Here is a 24450-nt window from a genome sequence, read left to right as displayed (position 1 = left end):
GGGACCCGGCGGGCTCCGCTCTCCTGCGGCGGGCGCTGGCCCGGCTGAGCGGCAGCGGGGCGCTGGCTGCAGGGATGGGAGCCGGGAGCTGCGGCCGCACCGCTCGGGGACTTCCGGGCGGGGATCCCGGCCCCCGGGCCGGTCCCCGAGCCCAGCCCTTGGCGCGGGGCCGGGGCAGGCGGAGCCCGGCTGAAGCGGGTGTCTCCGGCCGCTCCGCCCCCTCGGCCCCGGGAATTTCCCGGCCGGGTCCCCGCGGGGATAAAAGCGACTGCGGGGCGCTGCGGTGGCTCAGAGCTGAGCCGAGCCCAGCAGCCCAGCACCAGCCTCCGCCGCCAGCCCGGACCATGAGCCGCCCCCGGAGCTTCGCCCTCGGCCGCCCCCTGCTGCTGCTGCTGCTCCTGGCGGCCTGCGCCGCGCTCTGCCGGGGTACGGGGCTCGCTGCGCCGGGCTGGCCTTGGGATCCGGGCTGGGGGAGTCTCGCTTCCCACTGGGGCTTGGAAGGACTGCTGGGACCCAGGTGTCCGAGAGCCGGCCGGATGCGGAGGGTGTCCGGGGTGGGTGGATGGGACCCAGGGGTCCGAGAGCGGCCGTATGCGGAGGGTGTCCGGGGTGGGTGGATGGGACCCAGGTGTCCGAGAGCCGGCCGGATGCGGAGGGTGTCCGGGGTGGGTGGATGGGACCCAGGTGTCCGAGAGCCGGCCGGATGTGGAGGGTGTCCGGGGTGGGTGGATGGGACCCAGGTGTCCGAGAGCCGGCCGGATGCGGGGAGTCCCGGGGGCACGGATCGGACCCAGGGTGTGGGACGAGGGGTGTCCCCGGCCGCCCCCCTGCAGAGTATCTGGCGGCCGGCAGGAACTGAGTCTTTCTCCCCCTCCCCTGACAGGGGCCCCCGGGGCCGGCGAGCTGCGGTGTCAATGCGTGCAGACCGTGTCCGCGGTGATCTCCCCGAAGCGCATCGCCCTCGTGGAGCTGATCCCCGAGGGGCCCCACTGCGGGGTGCCAGAAGTCATGTAAGTGTCCGGGCCCTGCTGCCCCCTCCCAGCCCGCGCCCCCTCCCCGCCAGCCCCGCGCTCACCCCGCTCTCCCCTCTGCCTCCCCGCAGAGCCACCACGAAGCAAGGCAAGAAAATCTGTCTGGAGCCCAGCGCGCCCTGGGTCAAGCTGATCGTCACCAAGATCCTGAGCAGGTACCTGCCCTGGGCCTGCGGCTGTTGGTGTTGGGCCAGCCCTAGTGCCCGCTGTCCCGGCTCACGGGAGCGTGGGCGGCAGACTCAGGCTCAAGCAGGGGTCCGGGTTGCGGGGACAAGGGGCGAGATGGGCCACTGAGTCTTAACCAGTGGATCCTTCTGATTACAATCCGCTGGCCCAGCTGGCCCCATCAGTCCGGCTCCGTTATCGGGGGAGAAACTAAGCCCAGGTGTCATGTAGATAGAGGAGTGTAAATAAGTGTCTGTACTCTTCGCCCTTAAACAGGGCTGCTACCTGTGGCTGGTGGGGTCCCTGCCACTAAATGCCATTGATCGGAGCTGGATCAGCACTGGCCGCTCTTCCTTGTGGCACACCCAGCTCCCGGGGGGCAGGCGCAGGCTAGTGCGCAGGGAATGCAAGCTCCGAGCCTGCAGAGGGGGAAGGCCGGAGCAGAAATGAGTCCAGCTGAGGTCTGTCCGGATGTCACTTGTAAGGTGCTTTCTGTTGTCTGCCTCTTGCAGTAAATCTAACAAGCTGTGAGGGGAGAAGAGGAAATGAAGAAGGAACTACAACACCAACTACCTGTGTGCACAAGGGGAAACCAGGGCGAGAGAGAATGGGGACCTGAGGCTGGACAACTAGCCAGGGCCAACTCTCTTCTTTTGAAGATCTGATAGAGCAGCCCTGGCTCCCTTCAACTTCAGCGGTTCCACAAAGTTCTTACAACCTGTGCTTATTTATGTATTTATTAATACAGCTCTGTTTCGCTCTTCAACAGCTAGGTATTTTTGTTCAGCACCTTAGATCTTTCTGATCACCTGAAGGGACAATGCGGCAGTCGTGGCTCAAGAGATGGCTTGTTGTTAATGGAGTCCACATTCTCAATAAGCCATCACCTCAGGTACTCTGAGCAGCTCAAGATGGATAGTATTGTGAAGCTGGGCCTTTCACACTGGGGATGTACAGGATGCCTGCAGGCTTGTGAATAACCAGAGCTTCGGATTCTGGAGCTGCCAAGCATTTAGCCTTTGTGCCCACAACTATGTAGGATTACAAAACGAAATCCCATTGGAACAAGCACAGTAACTTGCTCCTGTCCTGAAGTGTGTTGCCCCTGGGACACACAATCATTTGCTTGGTTAGGCGAAACAGACTAGCAGCTATTCTCCTTTCCTAGAAAAGCAATCTTTGTGAAAATGTGGCTTCCAGTCACTAGCTGAAGTTTCTGCAAACTCTGTAGGGCTCTCTTTTGATGAGTGTTAAATTATTTCTATGCTATTTAAATATTTGCTATTTATGCTGAAGGTTTAAGAACAGTAACGTTCTGAACATCCTTGGACATTTTATGTCTTCATGGTATGACACACTGTCATGTTTTGTGTAGAAGTGGTATTGCAAAGTATACGGTACTAAAATGCAGTAATTGTAATAATGGCGGGAGTTACACATTAAATAAATATTTTCTGATGAAAAGCGGTTGAGTCTTCTACTCAGTTAAGTGTTTGTGTACATGTATGTGTCACAGTGAGACCCCTGGAAAATGTGGTCTGGGTGGGAATTGGTAGAGGATACACACCTGCCTTCAAGCTTCTTCCCCTTCCCTATTTTATTGAATGTTTGTCTGCTTTTAACAGACTCTTGGGTCCAGAGTTGCAATAGATAAACTCCTCATCTGCAGACCTCATTGTGAAGGGAAATTCAGCCTCGGAAAGTGGTTTGTGGCTATGAAAGCTGCGAGGTCTAGCACATTTGCTTAACTTTCCATGAGATGACTCGTGCTTAAAGCACCCTGCAAGATCAGGCACATAATGATTCGTTGCTGCTATAGGAAACAAGACAGCTCAAAGGAAAGAGCCTAGAAGAAACTTGCTTTATATATAAAGTAATTTTCAGGGCATGTGCAGAGCTCTAGCTGTAAAAAAAAAAAAGGGGGGGGGGGAGCATTTGTCGAAATTTGTAAAAGTGCAGCGTCCCTCTATCTAGTTACATCCTAACTGTTAGACCTATAGGCACAGATTCACTACATCATCAACGGACATATAATTTAGTGGGTGGAAAGACCAACTGCTGCTTCCTTATGGAATTTGGGCTGGACCACACACCATGGGGGCCCTATCCTGCTCCCACTGAAGCAAATGAGAGGCTTGCTGCTTTCTTATATTAGCCTGTGAGATGGTGGGGTATCAAGCCTTACAACCTGACCCACACAGGACCTGACTACAAGTGTGAGGTTTGGGCTGGGTCTGAACTTACCAACCCGAGACTTTCAGGCTTAGGGCTCGCAGGCCACTTCCCAGTGCCGAATAGCCCCAGCACCGCTGGGTTTGCTGCGTCAGTTATTACAGGGGGAAAAGGGTACCTCTTTCAGTACAAATTAAGCACTGCCTCGGCCTTGCTGTGCTGAGCACCCAGGTGTGAGTGCCTCTCACGTCGCAGCCCCACCAGTGCAGGGCGGGGGCTGCCTGCAAGAGTGGGGCCCACCGTTTGGGCTGGTCTCCCTGCCCTGCAAATCAGCCCCAGTGAACCCTTAGAGCCACACGCCACAGTCATGTGATCCAGGCTACAACCTACAGGCAAGTTCCCCTCCTTGAGCTGCTTTGTAGTTATTCCTCTGTGTCCCTACCCTGGAGAGTGACCCTGCCTCCGCAGGATGCAGCCAACTTCTCAGGCTCAGAGAGGATAAATTCTAATGACTGGTGCAGGCTTCTTTCCAATGACCCCTGGCTTTTCTGTAGGTGACATACTTTTAGGATCCACTATTGTAACATAAGAACATTCATATTGGGTCAGACCAAAGGTCCACCGAGCCCAGAGTCCTGTCCTCCGACAGTGGCCAATGCCAGGTGCCAAGAGGGAATGTACAGAACAGGTAATCATCAAGCTTGGCTTAACAGTGAAATCCTTGCTGATCTTAAACACAAAAAAGAAGCTTACAAGAAGTGGAAGATTGGACAAATGATCAGGGAAGAGTATAAAAATATTGCTCAGGCATGCAGGAGTGAAATCAGGAAGGCCAAATCCCACCTGGAAGTGCAGCTAGCAAGAGATGTTAAGAGAAACAAGAAGGGTTTCTTCAGGTATGTTACCAACAAGAAGAAAGTCAAGGAAAGTGTGGGCTCCTTACTGAATGAGGGAGGCAAGCTAGTGACAGAAGATGTGGAAAAAGCTAATGTACTCAGTGCTTTTATGACCTCTGACTTCATGAACAAGGTCAGCTCCCAGACTGCTGCCCTGGGCAGCACAGCATGGGGAGGACGTGACCAGCCCTCTGTGGAGAAAGAAGTGGTTCGGGACTATTTAGAAAAGCTGGATGAGCACAAGTCCATTGGGCCAGATGCGCTGCATCTGAGAATGCTAAAGGAGTTGGTGGATGTGATTGCAGAGCCATTGGCCATTATCTTTGAAAACCCATGGCAATCGGGGGAAGTCCCAGACAACTGGAAAAAGGCTAATGTAGTGCCCATCTTTAAAAAAGGGAAGGAGGAGGATCCTGGGAACTACAGGCCAGTCAGCCTCACCTCAGTCCCTGGAAAAATCATGGAGCAGGTCTCCAAGGAATCAATTCTGAAGCACTTAGAGGAGAGGAAAGTGATCAGGAACAGTCAGCATGGATTCATCAAGGGCAAGTCATGCCTGACTAATCTCATTGCCTTCTATGATGAGATAACTGGCTCTGTGGATGAGGGGAAAGCGGAGGACGTGTTGTTCCTTGACTATAGCAAAGCTTTTGACACAGTCTGCCACAGTATTCTTGACAGTAAGTTACAGAAGTATGAGCTGGATGAATGGACGAGAAGGTGGATAGAACTGGCTAGATTGTCGGGCTGAACGGGGAGTGATCAATGGCTCCATGTCTACTTGGCAGCTGGTATCAAGTGGAGTGCCCCAAGGGTCGGTCCTCAGGCCGGTTTTGTTCAATAGCTTCATTAATGATCTGGAGGATGGTGTGGACTGCACCCTCAGCAAGTTTGCAGATGACACTAAACTGGGAGGAGAGGTAGATACGCTGGAGGGTAGGGATAGGATACAGAGGGCCCTAGATGAGCATGAGCAGGTTTAACTTGACACACTGAGTAGTTCCATTGAGTCCACTGGGATTAGTCACAGTGCAGAAGATTAAGTCTTTGCAGGATCACAGTCTTAGTCTAATAATTTGGAGACTGAACCATGCCACTGAATGAAGTTTTTCATTTAAACTTCCCACAGCTCACGTAAGTCTTATTTTAGGTGAGCTTTGCTTCTTACTGCACCACCGTAAAGCAAAATAGGTAATTCAGTGCAGAAGAGAACAGTAATTTAAGGGCTTCAAAACCCTCTATTTCACTGCTTTGACATACCACCTTATTTGTAAGAAAGCTCGGGTCTTGGATAGCGATTCCGTTTGCTATTTTTTCCACAATAATTATGTGGGCAAAGCCACATTGCAGTGCTGTTGAACGCACACAGAAAAAAGGAGACAGAAACACAACAACACTGATGGACAAACACTTTTCACAGAGCGATCGCTCCATAGCTGACCTCTCAGTTCTCAGCCTCAAAGGAAACCTGCACAACACCTTCAAAAAGATGAGCCTGAGCGGTTACATTCATCACTTCACTAGAGACTACAAATCACAGTCTTGATGAAGACACTGATTTATTACAATCATTTGCCTTCCTTATGTCCTGTGGTCCCTTACAATATGCAAACTACTGATGCTAAACAATCCTTCCACCTTGTAGTTAACTGTGACATTCTAGTTACCTTTCCCAGACCAGTAGAGTTCTGTGTAGCTCAAAAGCTTGTCTCTCACCAACAGAAGTTGGTTCAGTAAAAGATGTTACCTACCCCCCTCATCTCTCTAATATCCTGCGGCCAACACAGCTACAACACACTGCAAACATGTATTCCCCTTGAATCTTCTTTCATGGTATCTATTCCACCAGTCATGGACACTGATTCTCTTCTCACTTACACCAGTTTTACATCAGGGTAATTCCACTGATTCTACTGGAGTGACTCCTGAATCACATCCGTCAATAGGGCGTAAGATGACCTCAGGTCCATGCTGTTCAGCTCTCTGTATAGAAAACAGCACCAAGTTCCTTCCCTTTCATCATAGTATTTTTCTATTTTCTTAGAGCCAAGAAGGAGTTAAAGCAAGCAGAATATAGCCACTCTGTCCAGTAAAGATAGGACTGGACATTTCTAGGCTCATCAAGGAAACCTGCACACCACTTTCAAAAGACAAGCCTGGGAACTTAAATTCATAACCGCTGGATACTAAAAACCATCCATTTAACAGAGACGCTGGTTTCATGGTCCATTTTACAACAGCTTGGAACCATCCTGCTGCCTAAAATAACTCCCCATAGTCCTAGGACTGCAGAAGTGCTATTGCCCACTTCATTTTAAGTCAGCTCGTACAATATGTGTGACCACCTTATGCTCAAGGATCTGTCCCACCTTGTATTTAGCGTGGACACTCTACTTTCTTCTCCAGACCCACCGACAGAAGAGCTCGCAGAAGCTCAGAAGCTTGGTCCTTCCACCAACAGACCTTGGTCCAATAGAAAGCTCTAGCTTTACCAAACTTCTCTCTTTCCTACCCTGGGACCACTGCAGCTACAACAACCCTGCAAACGCCGCACCCGGGCCGTGAGTCTGTGTGGTCTCCCGTGATTCTGAACACGGTTACTCTAATTGCAGGGCAGCCGCGTGTTACCTGTTGCAAAGGAGGAAGCTCGGGCTAACCAACAACACAAACATGCCCCCTTTAGGAAGTCGCAGGGAAGGCACCTGAACTTACCAGAAGTTCAGAAGGCGCTCAGAGCCCTGGTTCAGTCCCCAAGCCGAGCCAGGAAAGCAAAGGTCCCCAGGAGCCTGAGCGTGCGAGCAGCCCAGCCGGGCTTCCTTTTGCTTGTGAAACAGCCCAGCCCCCGGGCGGGGTAGGGGGATCCTTCATTGAGCCCGGGCTTGCTTGAGCTGTCAGCGTTGGTGCTCCTTAAAGGGGTAGGACCCCACCACCACTGCCCCGTCCTTCCCAATCCAGTGGTACTAAAGGGTGTGCCATATCGTGAAACCAGCTGTGATTTCAACAAGCAGCTTTGACACCCTTGCCGGGACCCTTCCGAACCTTTCATGAGCAGCACGATACAGGTTATGCATGATACAGGCTGGGTACATATATAGACACCTGCTACATTTACGCAGCAGTTGTTTCTGTGTTCCTGGTCCACCTAAAACACCAAGTGAAGTCAAGGGTGAAACCCTGGCCCCCCGGAAGTGAAAGGGAATTTCGCCCTTCCTTGCACCTGCCGCAGGCCGGGGTCTCAGAACAGAGCTGCTCTTGGTTTGCCATTTTTAAAGGGGGGAAATGTATTTGCCCAGCCTACTTGCTGCACAAAGGAAAAGAAACGGAAAATCAGCTGGCCGAAAGTCTCCCTTTAATGATGGCACTTTTTCTCCTCCTGCCAAAGAAGGCGAAAAAGGGAACTCGGGGACTAGTGGAAAACACCTCCCGCAAGACTATGGGTTTTAAATGTAAAACGGATCCTTATGGCTCTTTGTGCCGGTGACAGCTCTGGCCCATCCCTGGCTTTCCAGCTCTGCCCCATCCCTGGCTTTCCAGCTCTGGCTGCTCTGGCAGGAGGAACGGGATTGTCGCTCTGCACACATCACCTTCCCCTGGACGCAGCAAACTTGACGCCAGCTCCACACCCCCCACGCAGCGCCCTCCCTCAGTTTCGGAGTCCTGGCCAGAGGATGCCCCTTTGCGCCAAAGTTTTATTTCCGAAGCTTGGGTGGTATGGGGCTAGATCTCGCAGCCCTGCGGGAAAGCTCCCACCAACTGCAGAGGGCGTGTTTGCCTAGGGGCTGCACAATCGGGCTCCGTTTCTGTTGTGGGCCGGGTTGGGCGAGAGGCGCTTGTCTATTTTGCTCCTGTGCTCGCCAGAGCGGGAATGGTCCCGCAGCGCTCTCACTGGAGCGTCCACACTGGAGAGACAGCGGGTCTCACTCACTCGCTGTTCAGTTCCATGGTAGACGTTAGCTCGTGTAAACAACTCATCAAGAGCCTCCCACGTCATGAATGTTTAGTCCCTGGGCTTGTTTTCCCTATGATGAAATAAACCAGAAGCAGAGTTTTGGCGCCGACAGTCAGCAGTGAAATGGGAGTTCATCCTCAGATCCAAGGGGATTAATTTAACAGCTAACTGCCAAGTTGCTGTCTTTGCTTCCCCTTGATTGTGAACGTTTTTCAACGATTGTTTCGTAAGCCTGCAGATTTCTGGCTCCTGCTGATAACCCCCCGAGAAAGCAGGGCCCCTACTGCTTGGCATCAGAGATCGCTGCTGGGGCAGATCGCTGGGGCTAATGCTGCGTCGCGTTTTCCGATAAGGGAGCCAGGCTCCTCACGGGAGCAACCGCAGCTCAGGGCAGAGCAGGGTCCCTGCTGCCGGGGGGATGGATAGGACCCAGGTGTGCGAGAGCAGGCCTAAGGCGGGGAGCGGCCCGGGATGGACTGGACCCAGATGTCCCAGAGCCGGCCGGACGCGAGGGGTACCCGGGGGAGGGGGGGGGTGAATGGGACCCAGGTGTCCGACAGCAGGCCGTATACGGGGAGTCCCCGCGGGGGATGGATGGGACCCAGGTGTGCGAGAGCCGGCCGGATGCTGGGAGTTCCCGGGCCGGGGGGAATGGATAAGGATCCAAGGTGTGCAATGTCCCCGGGACGCCCCCCTGCACAGTATCTGGCTGGCGGCAGGAGCTTGAGTTTTTCTCCCCCTCCCCTGGCAGGCGAGCTGCGGCGCCAGTGAGAGCAGACCCTGTCCGCGGTGATCCCCCCACCCCGCCACGTCCCAAGCGCATCGCCCACGTGGAGCTGATCCCCGAGGGGCCCCACTGCGGGATGCCAGAAGTCATGTAAGTGTCGGGGCCCTGCTGCCCTCTCCCCCCCCCGCCAGCCCCGCAGGGATTTCCTTGCACCCCACCCAGGGGGTGTTCCCCCCCCCGAATTTCCCCAACACCCCCCTCCCAGTTTTGTGAACTAGTTACATGCAGTGTTGCCTGTTTATTGATTGTTTAGAAATTTGAATTGAAATTGAAACATTGCTACACACTTTAAAAGCATATACAGTGTATGATAAAATAGGGGTGGCTGAGAAAGTATAATAGATTTGAAAAGTAGGAAGATGGCGGAGCTTCCTTGGAGAGCTGTTGTTGTTATGACCATGTCAGTGCATTCATTTAGCTGATGTTGGCCAACCTCATAATTTCAAATGATGATTTGTAAGCAAAGTCTAAATGAGCTCTCCCCCACAGCCAGTGATGAACTGGGGGCTGGGGGGAAAGGTTTCCAGACCAGATTGTATTTACATTCACACCTCATCTACCTAGGGATCCAGCAAATAGAGCTGTGTTGCCCAAGCGATAGATTTTGGCTGGGGTTGGATTACAAATCACTTGAATGCTGGGGGTAAAGAAATGGTGTTGTTCTTACTGTAGGAGTAAAGGGCAGTAGAACTGTACTTAGCCCGTGCTGATTGAGGGCATCAAGAGAGGGGGCAGGTGTTTTGCTTGATGGTCTGCCTGAGTCACAAGTACAGTTTGACCTGCCCCCTCCACTGTTTAAAGACACAGCTGATTAGGCTCCATAGATAGTCTTTGTTCTGTTAAGTGATCACTACAGCTGAAATCACTGAGAATCAGGTCTAAGTGCTTAGACCTGCTGGGGGACAGCGTTTCTGTGGAAGAGATGGCCCAGTCTGCACTAGCAGCGAGGTTCCCCCACTGAGAGCTGAAATCACTGAGAGCTGGGTGGAACGTCAAGAGACCAAGTTGCAGCGGTCACAGTGGCAGGTGGCAGCAGAAGGTGACAGCGCAGGGCCATTGGCAACAGAGTGATGGAGTGAATGGTGGCACAATGAACAACAGTGGCCAGAGCAAACAGTGAGCAGCTGGAGGAATGAGCAAGGTGCCTTCTTGCCCCTCACCTGGGAGGAGAACTCATGTGAAAGCACCTCTGAACTCTGAGTCTCCACTGACCAAGGACAACACTGGGGAGTGCTAATGAGGCTGTTAAGAATGCTGGAGACACAACACCATTCATGCAAACAAACGTGGCTGTGGCATCCTACTTGCTATTTAAGCAAGAGATACCGCACACTACAAACTGGAGGCCAATGTTTAGTGCATTGTCACTTGTTCATCCTGAAGTTGAACACTGGTTCCGAACAAGACCAGCAAAGGCTCACTATCTTTCTGCAAGAAACTCAACTGACGGGCTAGACGCATGCGGTGCCACAATGAAAGACTCAACAGTTGAAAAAGTGAAGAACTCTCTCACCACATTCAAAAAATTTTCATACATGGCTGATGAATGCACCAATGCAAATGGTCATCAAGTATTAAGTCATTGTGTACATTATCTTGATGTCAGTGGTAGTCCAGTAGATGCATTTCTAGATGTTCAAGTTTATAGAAGACAGATTGGCTGCATCTGTGACAACCCACATCTTAGAAGAGTTAAATCCTTGTCAATGGGGCCCCAAACAGATGGCTCTGCAGGGCTGCAAACTTCTCTGGAAGACATGGAGGAGCACAAGCTTTGCTCAGAGAAAAGCGTAACCCTAATCTCTCCTAAACACACTGCAGAGGCCATCTACTCCAACTAGCGCTAGTACGAGCTGCAGACTCTTCAAAAGACATTTAAAAAGCTATAAATTTAATGTCTTCATTATATTCTTTTTTTCAGCAAGAGTCCAAAAAGACTGAATATCTTGGAAAATATAGAAGATCTACTGGAACTGAAGTTCAAATTAGTCCAACCTGGGAAACCCTCTGGCGCTCTCATGAGTGATCCTCGGCTGTTGTCTTAAAATTACTCCAGCCATTATTACTGGCTTTGGAAAGTATCTACCAAGATGGGATAGATCTAAGTAGTGAGGCTGGTGGATTACTTTTGCTACTACATTCAGAGAAGACCATTGCCATTTTCTCTCTCGTAAATCTACAGCTGAAACCACTTAGGTCATTAAACAATGCCATCCAGGCATCTTCTACAACAGTAGTAGATCTTTGTCCAGCAATAGAAGCTACATTTGGATCAGAGAGCTATCCATTGAAAAAGTACTGGAAGAAGCAAAGACTTCAGTCCAGAAGTTGACTAATGAAGGCATTTATATTGAATCCTTAAGTGAAGAGGACAAGAAGTGTTTGTTAAGACAACTGAAAAAGCACACAGACTGGATTCTTAAAAATCTACAACAGCAACTTCTAGATTCTGCTCAACCTCTACGTACCTTTTACAGATCCCTGTCTTATAAAACACCGACAGTTGAGTGGAGTGAGAGACTACCAGCAATGGGGCTGCCATGTGCTCAGGACAGAATAGAGAATTTGAACACAGAGTGGGATATCGTATGACGAATGAATGAAGATTTGACTTCAACTTCTTTTTTATCATCACTAGTGGCTCGACCCGATCTTTGTGTTACATTTCCTGGGCTGAAAGAAGTAGGAATTCATCTCTTGCTACTCCCAGTCACAACAGCTACAGCTGAGCGTTCTTTTTCATCATTGAATAGAAGTTTGTGTTTTGAAAGAAGTCGCCTTCTGCCTGATCATGTGAAAGAACTAATGAGCATATCAGTGGAAGGAATGGAAGTACCGGACACACGAGAAGCCACCAAAGATGAACGCATTGCATTCAAGAAGTTCATTAACAGAGTTGTGCAAAATTATAACAAGAAACCAAGAAGGATGTAGATGTCATGCTTCATAGAAGGCTTGAGTAGCCAACTTTAATTTATGTGTTGGATTTTAAAATCTAATAAAATGGTCATGAAACATTTTTCAGTTTTTACTATGGTGCCATACAGCCCACCTTCACCCTCACGGTCTCACCCCTCATCGGCCCTGACCCCCACCCCCTGCAAATTTGAACACCCCACCCCACCCCGCAATTTCAATTCCTGGGGAAAACACTGCCTCTGCTCACCCTGCTCTCTCCTTTGCCTCCCCGCAGAGCCACCAGGAAGGACAGCGAGAAAGTCTGTCTGGAGCCCACCGCACCCTGGGTCAAGCTGATCGTCACCAAGATCCTGAGCAGGTACCTGCCCTGGGGGTTTGGCTGTTCATGTTGGGCCAGCGGCCAGGGCCCCATCGGTCCAGCTCTGTTGCACATGCTGTCCAGGGTCAAGGGAGCAGCAGACTGAGTCTGAAGCAGGTGTGGGTGTTGCAGTGACAATGGTCCAGATTTTATTAGAATTATCCATTGGTTATGATGCAGTGGCCCTATGTGGCCCAGGCTATATTATGGGGTGAGAAAGCCCGAGAGTCATCCAGCATAACAGTTTACATATAATCTCTGTACTCTTACCCTTACCCATCAAACTGGGCTGCAACCTGTGGCTGGTGGGGTCCCTGCCACTAAATGCCATTGATCTACCTGTATCATCACTGTCCACTATTCCTTGTGACCCGCAGAGCTCCAACAAAGTTCACAAAGTTATTACAACCTGTGCTTATTTATGTATTTATTAGTTCAAGTGTATGTCACTATTGAATCTATTCAGCAGCTAGATATTTTGGGTAAGCCCCTGTCCTGGGACCTGTTACAACTCAAACAATTCAGGTACTCTCAGTCTTTGGAGAAGTTGTCCCTATACACATTCGTCTGATTACATGAAGTGATTATGAGCAGCAGTAGGTCAAGAGAGGGCTCATTGTTAATCCAATACACATTCTACACTACCCATCACCTCCGGTAGTCTGAGCAGGTCAAGATGGATAGCATTGTGTGCAATGCTTGGCTTGTGAATAACCAGAACTTCAGATTCTGGAGCTGCCAAGTATTCAGGATTACAAAATAAGCCATCTGGAGCAAGTACAGGAACTTGCTACAATCCTGAAATCTGTTGTCTAGGTATAAAAAGATCTTCTACACTTTCCACAGTATGCATCTGATGAAGTGAGCTGTAGCTCAGGAAAGCTTATGCTCAAATAAATTGGTTAGTCTCTAAGGTGCCACAAGTACTCCTTTTCTTTTTGCGAATACAGACTAACACGGCTATTACTCTGAAACTTGTCTAGGTACGTGTCTCTGGACACAGAATCAGCTGTTTGATTCATAGTCTGTTTCACAGAACTATGATAAGGAGATACTAGTTAAGTAATCTTCATGGAAATGTGGCTTTCAGGCAGTAGCTAAACTGTTATAGCCATAAAAGACCGTCTTTTGATATGAATGTTCTTCAGTATTTTGTATGAAATTTAAATATTTGGTATTTAAGCTGAAGGTTTAAGAACAGTAATGTTCTGAACATCCTTGGACATTTTATGTCTTCACTGTATGACACACTGTCATGTTTCTGTAAAATAAATGGCATTGCTAATTCTACTGTACTAAAATGCAATATTTAAGTAATGATGGTATTTTAAAAAATAAATATTTCCTTTATTAAAAAATATTGACTAGACTGGCAAGGGTGTCAAAGCTGCTTGTTGAAATCACAGCTGGTTTCATGATATGGCCCCACTTTCTTATTTGTCTGGACAGCTGCAAAATGTTGTTTAGCATTCTAAAGGTGTGAATTATAACATGCCTGCAGGGGGGAAGCATAGCTCAGTGGTTTGAGCATTGCCCTCCTAAACCCAGGGATGTGAGTTCACTCCTTGAGGGGGCCATTTAGAGATCTGGGCCAAAAATTGGGGATAGGTCCTGCTTTGAGCAGGGGGTTGGACTAGATGATCTCCTGAGGTCCCTTCCAACCGTGCTATTCCATTGGTGTTTCTGTACATCGCGGAAAATACCGTGTGGATCATACATTCCCTGAAACCAGACGGCTCCCATAAAGAAGTTTGCTCTGTCACCGCTGTGAAGGGAAGAGCTTGAAATATCCGAGTGGGTATGTGCGCCCTGGGGCTGGCAGCTCGGATTTCTAGTTCCACCAGATCACCCTGCTAGTTCTGCTTAAGCCACTGTGCTGGGAATAGACATGTAGACTGTGGGGCAAGCTACTAGCGACCCACCTACGTGCCTGTGGGTGTCAGTGTAAAGGCACACCCTTTAGTACCACTGGATTGGGTAGGACAGGGCAGTGGTGGGGGGTCCTACCCCTTTAAGGAGCACCAACGCTGACAGCTCAAGCAAGCCCGAGCTCAATGAAGGATCCCCCTACCCCGCCCTGGAGCTGGGCTGTTTCAAAAGCAAAAGGAAGCCAGGCTGGGCTGCTCGCATGCTCAGGCTCCTGGGGACCTTTGCTTTCCTGGCTCGGCTTGGGGACTGCACCAGGGCTCTGAGCGCCTTCTGAACTTTTGGTAAGTTCAGGTGCCTTCCCTGCAACTTCCTAAAGGGGGCATGTTTGTGTTGTTGGTTAGCCCGAGCTTCCTCCTTTGCAACAGGTAACACGCGGCTGCCCTGCAATTAGAGTAACCGTGTTCAGAATCACTGGAGACCACACAGACTCATGGCCCGGGTGCGGCGTTTGCAGGGTTGTTGTAGCTGCAGTGGTCCCAGGGTAGGAAAGAGAGAAGTTTGGTAAAGCTAGAGCTTTCTATTGGACCAAGGTCTGTTGGTGGAAGGACCAAGCTTCTGAGCTTCTGCGAGCTCTTCTGTCGGTGGGTCTGGAGAAGAAAGTAGAGTGTCCACGCTAAATACAAGGTGGGACAGATCCTTGAGCATAATGTTGTACGAGCTGACTTAAAATGAAGTGGGCAATATCACTTCTGCAGTCCTAGGACTATGGAGAGTTATTTTAGGCAGCAGGATGGTTCCAAGCTGTTGTAAAATGGACCATGAAACCAGCGTCTCTGTTAAATGGATGGTTTTTAGTATCCAGCGGTTATGAATTTAAGTTCCCAGGCTTGTCTTTTGAAAGTGGTGTGCAGGTTTCCTTGATGAGCCTAGAAATGTCCAGTCCTATCTTTACTGGACAGAGTGGCTATATTCTGCTTGCTTTAACTCCTTCTTGGCTCTAAGAAAATAGAAAAATACTATGATGAAAGGGAAGGAACTTGGTGCTGTTTTCTATACAGAGAGCTGAACAGCATGGACCTGAGGTCATCTTACGCCCTGTTGAGGGATGTGATTCAGGAGTCACTCTCGTAGAGTCAGTGGAATTACCCTGATGTAAAACTGGTGTAAGTGAGAAGAGAATCAGTGTCCATGACTGGTGGAATAGATACCATGAAAGAAGATGCAAGGGGAATACATGTTTGCAGTGTGTTGTAGCTGTGTTGGCCGCAGGATATTAGAGAGATGAGGGGGGTAGGTAACATCTTTTACTGAACCAACTTCTGTTGGTGAGAGACAAGCTTTTGAGCTACACAGAACTCTACTGGTCTGGGAAAGATAACTAGAGTGGCACAGTTAACTACAAGGTGGAAGGATTGTTTAGCATCAGTAGTTTGCATATTGTAAGGGACCACAGGACATAAGGAAGGCAAATGATTGTAATAAATCAGTGTCTTCATCAAGACTGTGATTTGTAGTCTCTAGTGAAGTGATGAATGTAACCGCTCAGGCTCATCTTTTTGAAGGTGTTGTGCAGGTTTCCTTTGAGGCTGAGAACTGAGAGGTCAGCTATGGAGCGATCGCTCTGTGAAAAGTGTTTGCCCATCAGTGTTGTTGTGTTTCTGTCTCCTTTTTTCTGTGTGCGTTCAACAGAACTGCAATGTAGCTTTGCCCACATAATTATTGTGGAAGAAATAGCAAACGGAATCACGATCCAAGACCTGAGCTTTCTTACAAATATGGTGGTATGTCAAAGCAGTGAAATAGAGGGTTCTGAAGCCCTTAAATTACTGTTCTCTTCTGCACTGAATTACCTATTTTGCTTTACGGTGGTGCAGTAAGAAGCAAAGCTCACCTAAAATAAGACTTACGTGAGTTGTGGGAAGTTTAAATGAAAAACTTCATTCAGTGGCATGGTTCAGTCTCCAAATAATTAGACTAAGATTGTGATCCTGCAAAGACTTAATCTTCTGCACTGTGACTAATCCCAGTGGACTCAATGGAACTACTCAGTGTGTCAAGTTAAACCTGCTCATGCTCACCCATCTGACTAGATCTAGGGCCCTCTGTATCCTATCCCTACCCTCCAGCATATCTACCTCTCCTCCCAGTTTAGTGTCATCTGCAAACTTGCGGAGGGTGCAATCCACACCATCCTCCAGATCATTAATGAAGATATTGAACAAAACCGGCCCCAGGACCGACCCTTGGGGCACTCCACTTGATACCGGCTGCCAAGTAGACATGGAGCCATTGATCACTCCCCGTTCAGACCGACAATCTAGCCCGCTTTCTATCCACCTTCTCGTCCATTCATCCAGCTCATACTTCTGTAACTTACTGTCAAGAATACTGTGGCAGACTGTGTCAAAAGCTTTGCTATAGTCAAGGAACAACACGTCCACCGCTTTCCCCTCATCCACAGAGCCAGTTATCTCATCATAGAAGGCAATGAGATTAGTCAGGCATGACTTGCCCTTGGTGAATCCATGCTGACTGTTCCTGATCACTTTCCTCTCCTCTAAGTGCTTCAGAATTGATTCCTTGGAGACCTGCTCCATGATTTTTCTAGGGACTGAGGTGAGGCTGACTGGCCTGTAGTTCCAGGATCCTCCTCCTTCCCTTGTTTTAAAAGATGGGCACTACATTAGCCTTTTTCCAGTCGTCCGGGACTTCCCCCGATTGCCATGGGTTTTCAAAGATAATGGCCAATGGCTCTGCAATCACATCCACCAACTCCTTTAGCACTCTCGGATGCAGCGCAAATGGCCCCATGGACTTGTGCTCATCCAGCTTTTCTAAATAGTCCCGAACCACTTCTTTCTCCACAGAGGGCTGGTCACGTCCTCCCCATGCTGTGTTGCCCAGTGCAGCAGTCTGGGAGCTGACCTTGTTCATGAAGTCAGAGGCCATAAAATCACTGAGTACATTAGCTTTTTCCACATCTTCTGTCACTAGCTTGCCTCCCTCATTCAGTAAGGGGCCTACACTTTTCTTGACTTTCTTCTTGTTGCTAACATACCTGAAGAAACCCTTCTTGTTTCTCTTAACATCTCCTGCTAGCTGCACCTCCAGGTGGGATTTGGCCTTCCTGATTTCACTCCTGCATGCCTGAGTAATATTTTTATACTCTTCCCTGATCATTTGTCCAATCTTCCACTTCTTGTAAGCTTCTTTTTTGTGTTTAAGATCAGCAAGGATTTCACTGTTAAGCCAAGCTTGATGATTACCTGTTCTGTTCATTCCCTCTTGGCACCTGGCATGGGCCACTGTCGGAGGACAGGACTCTGGGCTAGGTGGACCTTTGGTCTGACCCAATATGAATGTTCTTATGTTACAATAGTGGATCCTAAAAGTATGTCACCTACAGAAAAGCCAGGGGTCATTGGAAAGAAGCCTGCACCAGTCACGAGAATTTATCCTCTCTGAGCCTGAGAAGTTGGCTGCATCCTGCGGAGGCAGGGTTGCTCTCCAGGGTAGGGACATAGAGGAATAACTACAAAGCAGCTCAAGGAGGGGAACTTGCCTGTAGGTTGTAGCCTGGATCACATGACTGTGGCGTGTGGCTCTAAGGGTTCACTGGGGCTGATTTGCAGGGCAGGGAGACCAGCCCAAACGGTGGGGCCCACTCTTGCAGGCAGCCCCTGCTCTGCACTGGTGGGGCTGCGACGTGAGAGGCACTCACACCTGGGTGCTCAGCACAGCAAGGCCGAGGCAGTGCTTAATTTGTACTGAAAGAGGTACCCTTTTCCCCCTGTAATAACTGACGCAGCAAACCCAGCTGTGCTGGGGCTATTCGGCACTGGGAAGTGGCCTGCGAGCCCTAAGCCTGAAAGTCTCGGGTTGGCAAGTTCAGACCCAGCCCAAACCTCACACTTGTAGTCGGGTCCTGTGTGGGTCAGGTTGTAAGGCTTGATACCCCACCATCTCACAGACTAATGTAAGGAAGCAGCAAGCCTCTCATTTGCTTCAGTGGGAGCAGGATAGGGCCCCCATGGTGTGTGGTCCAGCCCAAATTCCATAAGGAAGCAGCAGTTGGTCTTTCCACCCACTAAATTATATGTCCGTTGATGATGTAGTGAATCTGTGCCTATAGGTCTAACAGTTAGGATGTAACTAGATAGAGGGACGCTGCACTTTTACAAATTTCGACAAATGCTCCCCCCCCCTTTTTTTTTTTTTACAGCTAGAGCTCTGCACATGCCCTGAAAATTACTTTATACATAAAGCAAGTTTCTTCTAGGCTCTTTCCTTGGAGCTGTCTTGTTTCCTATAAGAGCAACGAATCATTATGTGCCTGATCTTGCAGGGTGCTTTAAGCATGAGTCATCTCATGGAAAGTTAAGCAAATGTGCTAGACCTCGCAGCTTTCATAGCCACAAACCACTTTCCGAGGCTGAATTTCCCTTCACAATGAGGTCTGCAGATGAGGAGTTTATCTATTGCAACTCTGGACCCAAGAGTCTGTTAAAAGCAGACAAACATTCAATAAAATAGGGAAGGGGAGGAAGCTTGAAGGCAGGTGTGTATCCTCTACCAATTCCCACCCAGACCACACTTTTCCAGGGGTCTCACTGTGACACATACATGTACACGAACACTTAACTGAGTAGAAGACTCAACCGCTTTTCATCAGAAAATATTTATTTAATGTGTAACTCCCGCCATTATTACAATTACTGCATTTTAGTACCGTATACTTTGCAATACCACTTCTACACAAAACATGACAGTGTGTCATACCATGAAGACATAAAATGTCCAAGGATGTTCAGAACATTACTGTTCTTAAACCTTCAGCATAAATAGCAAATATTTAAATTGCATAGAAATAATTTAACACTCATCAAAAGAGAGCCCTACAGAGTTTGCAGAAACTTCAGCTAGTGACTGGAAGCCACATTTTCACAAAGATTGCTTTTCTAGGAAAGGAGAATAGCTGCTAGTCTGTTTCGCCTAACCAAGCAAATGATTGTGTGTCCCAGGGGCAACACACTTCAGGACAGGAGCAAGTTACTGTGCTTGTTCCAATGGGATTTCGTTTTGTAATCCTACATAGTTGTGGGCACAAAGGCTAAATGCTTGGCAGCTCCAGAATCCGAAGCTCTGGTTATTCACAAGCCTGCAGGCATCCTGTACATCCCCAGTGTGAAAGGCCCAGCTTCACAATACTATCCATCTTGAGCTGCTCAGAGTACCTGAGGTGATGGCTTATTGAGAATGTGGACTCCATTAACAACAAGCCATCTCTTGAGCCACGACTGCCGCATTGTCCCTTCAGGTGATCAGAAAGATCTAAGGTGCTGAACAAAAATACCTAGCTGTTGAAGAGCGAAACAGAGCTGTATTAATAAATACATAAATAAGCACAGGTTGTAAGAACTTTGTGGAACCGCTGAAGTTGAAGGGAGCCGGGGCTGCTCTATCAGATCTTCAAAAGAAGAGAGTTGGCCATGGCTAGTTGTCCAGCCTCAGGTCCCCATTCTCTCTCGCCCTGGTTTCCCCTTGTGCACACAGGTAGTTGGTGTTGTAGTTCCTTCTTCATTTCCTCTTCTCCCCTCACAGCTTGTTAGATTTACTGCAAGAGGCAGACAACAGAAAGCACCTTACAAGTGACATCCGGACAGACCTCAGCTGGACTCATTTCTGCTCCGGCCTTCCCCCTCTGCAGGCTCGGAGCTTGCATTCCCTGCGCACTAGCCTGCGCCTGCCCCCCGGGAGCTGGGTGTGCCACAAGGAAGAGCGGCCAGTGCTGATCCAGCTCCGATCAATGGCATTTAGTGGCAGGGACCCCGCCAGCCACAGGTAGCAGCCCTGTTTAAGGGCGAAGAGTACAGACACTTATTTACACTCCTCTATCTACATGACACCTGGGCTTAGTTTCTCCCCCGATAACGGAGCCGGACTGATGGGGCCAGCTGGGCCAGCGGATTGTAATCAGAAGGATCCACTGGTTAAGACTCAGTGGCCCATCTCGCCCCTTGTCCCCGCAACCCGGACCCCTGCTTGAGCCTGAGTCTGCCGCCCACGCTCCCGTGAGCCGGGACAGCGGGCACTAGGGCTGGCCCAACACCAACAGCCGCAGGCCCAGGGCAGGTACCTGCTCAGGATCTTGGTGACGATCAGCTTGACCCAGGGCGCGCTGGGCTCCAGACAGATTTTCTTGCCTTGCTTCGTGGTGGCTCTGCGGGGAGGCAGAGGGGAGAGCGGGGTGAGCGCGGGGCTGGCGGGGAGGGGGCGCGGGCTGGGAGGGGGCAGCAGGGCCCGGACACTTACATGACTTCTGGCACCCCGCAGTGGGGCCCCTCGGGGATCAGCTCCACGAGGGCGATGCGCTTCGGGGAGATCACCGCGGACACGGTCTGCACGCATTGACACCGCAGCTCGCCGGCCCCGGGAGCCCCTGTCAGGGGAGGGGGAGAAAGACTCAGCTCCTGCCGGCGGCCAGATACTCTGCAGGGGGGCGGCCGGGGACACCCCTCGTCCCACACCCTGGGTCCGATCCGTGCCCCCGGGACTCCCCGCATCCGGCCGGCTCTCGGACACCTGGGTCCCATCCACCGACCCCGGACACCCTCCGCATCCGGCCGGCTCTCGGACACCTGGGTCCCATCCACCCACCCCGGACACCCTCCGCATACGGCCGGCTCTCGGACACCTGGGTCCCATCCACCCACCCCGGACACCCTCCGCATCCGGCCGGCTCTCGGACACCTGGGTCCCAGCCGTCCTTCCAAGCCCCAGTGGGAAGCGAGACTCCCCCAGCCCGGATCCCAAGGCCAGCCCGGCGCAGCGAGCCCCGTACCCCGGCAGAGCGCGGCGCAGGCCGCCAGGAGCAGCAGCAGCAGCAGGGGGCGGCCGAGGGCGAAGCTCCGGGGGCGGCTCATGGTCCGGGCTGGCGGCGGAGGCTGGTGCTGGGCTGCTGGGCTCGGCTCAGCTCTGAGCCACCGCAGCGCCCCGCAGTCGCTTTTATCCCCGCGGGGACCCGGCCGGGAAATTCCCGGGGCCGAGGGGGCGGAGCGGCCGGAGACACCCGCTTCAGCCGGGCTCCGCCTGCCCCGGCCCCGCGCCAAGGGCTGGGCTCGGGGACCGGCCCGGGGGCCGGGATCCCCGCCCGGAAGTCCCCGAGCGGTGCGGCCGCAGCTCCCGGCTCCCATCCCTGCAGCCAGCGCCCCGCTGCCGCTCAGCCGGGCCAGCGCCCGCCGCAGGAGAGCGGAGCCCGCCGGGTCCCGCACGGGCCGGCCGAGCAGCAGAGGGGGAGCCAGGGGAGGAGCGTGCACGGGGGGCTTTGAGCTGCGCGTGTTCTCCGAGCCCAGGGGGGCCACACGGGGCTGACCCGCGAGATCGAAAGGCTCGGTCGAGGCCCCCTCCCCGTGCCCACTCACTCTGTGCCTACCGGACTGGACAGGCCTTCTGCCCTGCGGTGGGTGGGCGAGGGGCTTCTGCCAGCGCTGTCTGACCCTCAGGGGCCCCTCCCTGCGGCTCCCAGGTGTTGGCTGCAAGCGCAGAGCTAGCGGCGAACAGCGGGAAGCTGCAGGGAGGGGCCGCTGCTTTCGCTCCGCGGGGGAAGGCAGCGGGTGTCCCTGCAGCGCCCAGCTGTTTGCAGCAGCCTCTTGCCAGGCCACAGCGCCCAGCTCGCTGCTTCCAGCCGCTGCCCTGCAGGGAGGGCACCCGGTGGCACCATGTGACCGAGCAGAGTCAGGAAACCCTGGCAAGAGTCGGGGGGGGGGGGCATGTGACCCCCACGTGCCCTCCTGTGTCACCTCTGGCTTCTGCCCAGCGGAGAGGTGGGGGGGTCTTGGGGCTTCAGCACGCCTGCTGAACCCTCCCCTCCCCGCAGGGCTCAAGCCCCAAGCCCTGACAGGCGCCTCCTGGGGGGTGCAGCGCTGGCCCCGGCAGGAGCGACCTGGCTCCTGGGCTTCTGAAGATTGTCACATGCGGCTGTGAGGGTCAGGAAGTTTGGCCACCCCTGTCCTAGCCAGTGAATCGCCCTGTGGGAGGGGAAGGGGACGGAAACTGGGCACGGCCACCAGCCTGGGGGGTCTGAAATATGCCCAGTCTTATTATTTCTAAGCTTGAGGGGGGAATGAAGACACAGGTCAGCCCAGAATCCTGCTGGCGTTTGTGTCTTTCAAACTCCTTCAATTCCAGAATCGGTGTCAACCCTGAGCAAAGTCTCACGTCTCTCGGGGGAGTGAGGAGAGCTCTGGGGTCAGTTTGGAGAAGTATTTCCTTATACACAAGTCATTTTAGGACTGGATGAATATGTAATTACAAGAAGATAGGCTGCCTTGCAGTGTAGAGAGGCAGACCTTGTACCCCTTGTGTAAGGAGGGCAGGAGCAGAGCCGCATAGTGCACAGAGGGTTTGGCCTGTCTGCATCAGGCTAAAGGGGATGACGCCATTTATCAGATTCTGCCCTTGGTTTCAGTGAAGCCAGTCTGGGTGAACAGCTGAAGCAGAGGGCAGCTTTGTCCCTCGTGTTCATGTACTGTCTCCAGCTAACTCCCTGCTCAGGCTAGTTCGTGGGATCTTAGTGCCTGTTGCTGCTCCGTTCAGTGGCATAGCTTTTTATTAGACCTCTAATGCTCCCTTTATGAAACTACGTCACTTATTCTAACACTCGCCAACAGCATTAGCACGATCAGTCTGCACCATCAGCAGTATTTGCTATTAAGCAGTGTGGGCCCTGTATTTTAAGAGGACTGTGCAGGGTTTTTTTTACATCTGCAGGCTCACGCTCTCCATAATTGCAAAATGTTTACAGGAAAGGAGAAGCTAAGAATGTAAACATGTTGGTGACATTCGGGAGGTCATGTATTTATGAGCCCAGCAAGCACAGTTAGCTGTTACATTAATCCAGGGATCTTGCCCCGGGATCTGATGAGGAGCTCAGATTTCACTGTTATCTATTGAAGCTAAAACTCCACATCTGGCTTATTGCAAATGACTGGAAGCACATAGTAGGAGGGGGGAAATCCTTCTTCCCAGATCATTGACACAACCTTATTATTTATTTATATTACAGTAATGCCTAAAATGTAGCTTACCAGTGAGTGAGTCTGTCTCATCTGAGCTATGGCACCCCTAAACATTTCTTGCTCTGCAAACTTATGGGCAAATTACAGCAACACCTGAGAATGACCAGACATTCAAAACTGGGGGAACAGTTTTACACACACACACGTAGCTGTGCACTAAAAAAAACCCAGGAATGATGCTATGATGCATCTTCCAAAGCTAGAGCAATTCTGAGAATTGTGTGGGTCTTTCTGCCAATTCTGTTTATAATATTTGGCAAAGTGTCAAGTTTCTTCCTTTGGTAACATTTGCGATTTCATTTTCTTTATGCGGCAAATAGGCTGTGTGAACATCTTTTCTCCCATTTCAAAATAACAAATTAACAGCAGGCCTGTTCTGGGACTCAGTCCAGGTCCAATTGAAATTAACAGGAAAACTTCCTTTGGTTTTAGTAGGAGCAGAATAGGCCAGTGGGCAAAATCCCGGCTTCATTGAAATCAGTGGCAAGACTCTCATAGACATCAGTGGGGTCAGGGTTTCACCATTGACTTTAGTTGGTGCTTTAGGTGGACAAAGAATGCAGAACCAATTGATGCTCAAACGGAGCAGGTTTTATTTTTTAGTTTACTTTCCTGAAAGGTTTTGAATGATACATGTTGGGCCTATTCTGGCAACAGCTGGTAGAGCAGTGGTAGCCCACTTTCTTATCTGCTTCTTATAGAGGGGGAATTTTGGCATACAGAATGATTTGTGCCTTGTAGGGAGAACAGGACTGTAAAGTCCTGTAAGCAGCAGTTTATGCCCCATAGCAGGTATTGTGACAAAAGTACATCAGAAATGAATAATAGTTACTGCATTAGCTAACTTAGCTAATGGACTAATGTAAACCATACAACAGCAGTGACAAGTTCTTTATCCTCGTGTTTTGCTTCTCTGGGGAGTATAAGAACCTCTTTTAGGTACCTCCAATTCCATTGGTTTCACACAGAAATCTTCAGCAGTGTTTTCTTAAGTACAATTAATTTTCTGCCACCTTGTCAAGGGTGGGCAATAGTTTGTTAAAAGCTGAAATCACCGAACGCATCAAGCAAAACTATTTATTTGCATTTAGCAAGTGATATATTTTGTGATAAAAGAATAGCTGAGAATTCTAGTCTATGACAAAATGCTCTTCAAGTCGAAACAAAACTATAAGCAAACCACCTGCAGTGAAATCTCATTTTACTAGGAATTGTGAACCATTCTGT

The 24450-nt window shown here is 50.7% G+C and overlaps 1 protein-coding gene across 1 annotated transcript; it reads left to right on the top strand.

Moving 5' to 3' along the window:
• The first annotated feature begins 325 nt into the window (after positions 1 to 325).
• Positions 326 to 1794, top strand: LOC144263463 (growth-regulated alpha protein-like). Its single transcript, XM_077814340.1, has 4 exons — positions 326 to 426; positions 884 to 1010; positions 1103 to 1186; positions 1709 to 1794. Exons 1-4 carry the CDS (start codon positions 345 to 347, stop codon positions 1725 to 1727), a joined length of 312 nt encoding a protein of 103 aa, XP_077670466.1. The 5' UTR covers positions 326 to 344; the 3' UTR covers positions 1728 to 1794.
• Positions 1795 to 24450: the final 22656 nt, after the last annotated feature.

The sequence above is a fragment of the Eretmochelys imbricata genome, chromosome 4 (genome assembly GCF_965152235.1).
Source record: "Eretmochelys imbricata isolate rEreImb1 chromosome 4, rEreImb1.hap1, whole genome shotgun sequence".
NCBI classification, from domain to species: Eukaryota; Metazoa; Chordata; order Testudines; family Cheloniidae; genus Eretmochelys; species Eretmochelys imbricata.
Note: the sequence above shows the minus strand (reverse complement) of the source record. Positions and strands in the feature narration are given on the sequence as shown.

Bases quoted from the DNA above. Each gene is read 5' to 3' on its own strand.
- LOC144263463 (XM_077814340.1), top strand. From the start codon at position 345: ATGAGCCGCCCCCGGAGCTTCGCCCTCGGCCGCCCCCTGCTGCTGCTG. The intron at 427-883 runs GTACGGGGCTCG...CTCCCCTGACAG, and splicing joins CTGCGCCGCGCTCTGCCGGG to GGGCCCCCGGGGCCGGCGAG. The intron at 1,011-1,102 runs GTAAGTGTCCGG...GCCTCCCCGCAG, and splicing joins TGCGGGGTGCCAGAAGTCAT to AGCCACCACGAAGCAAGGCA.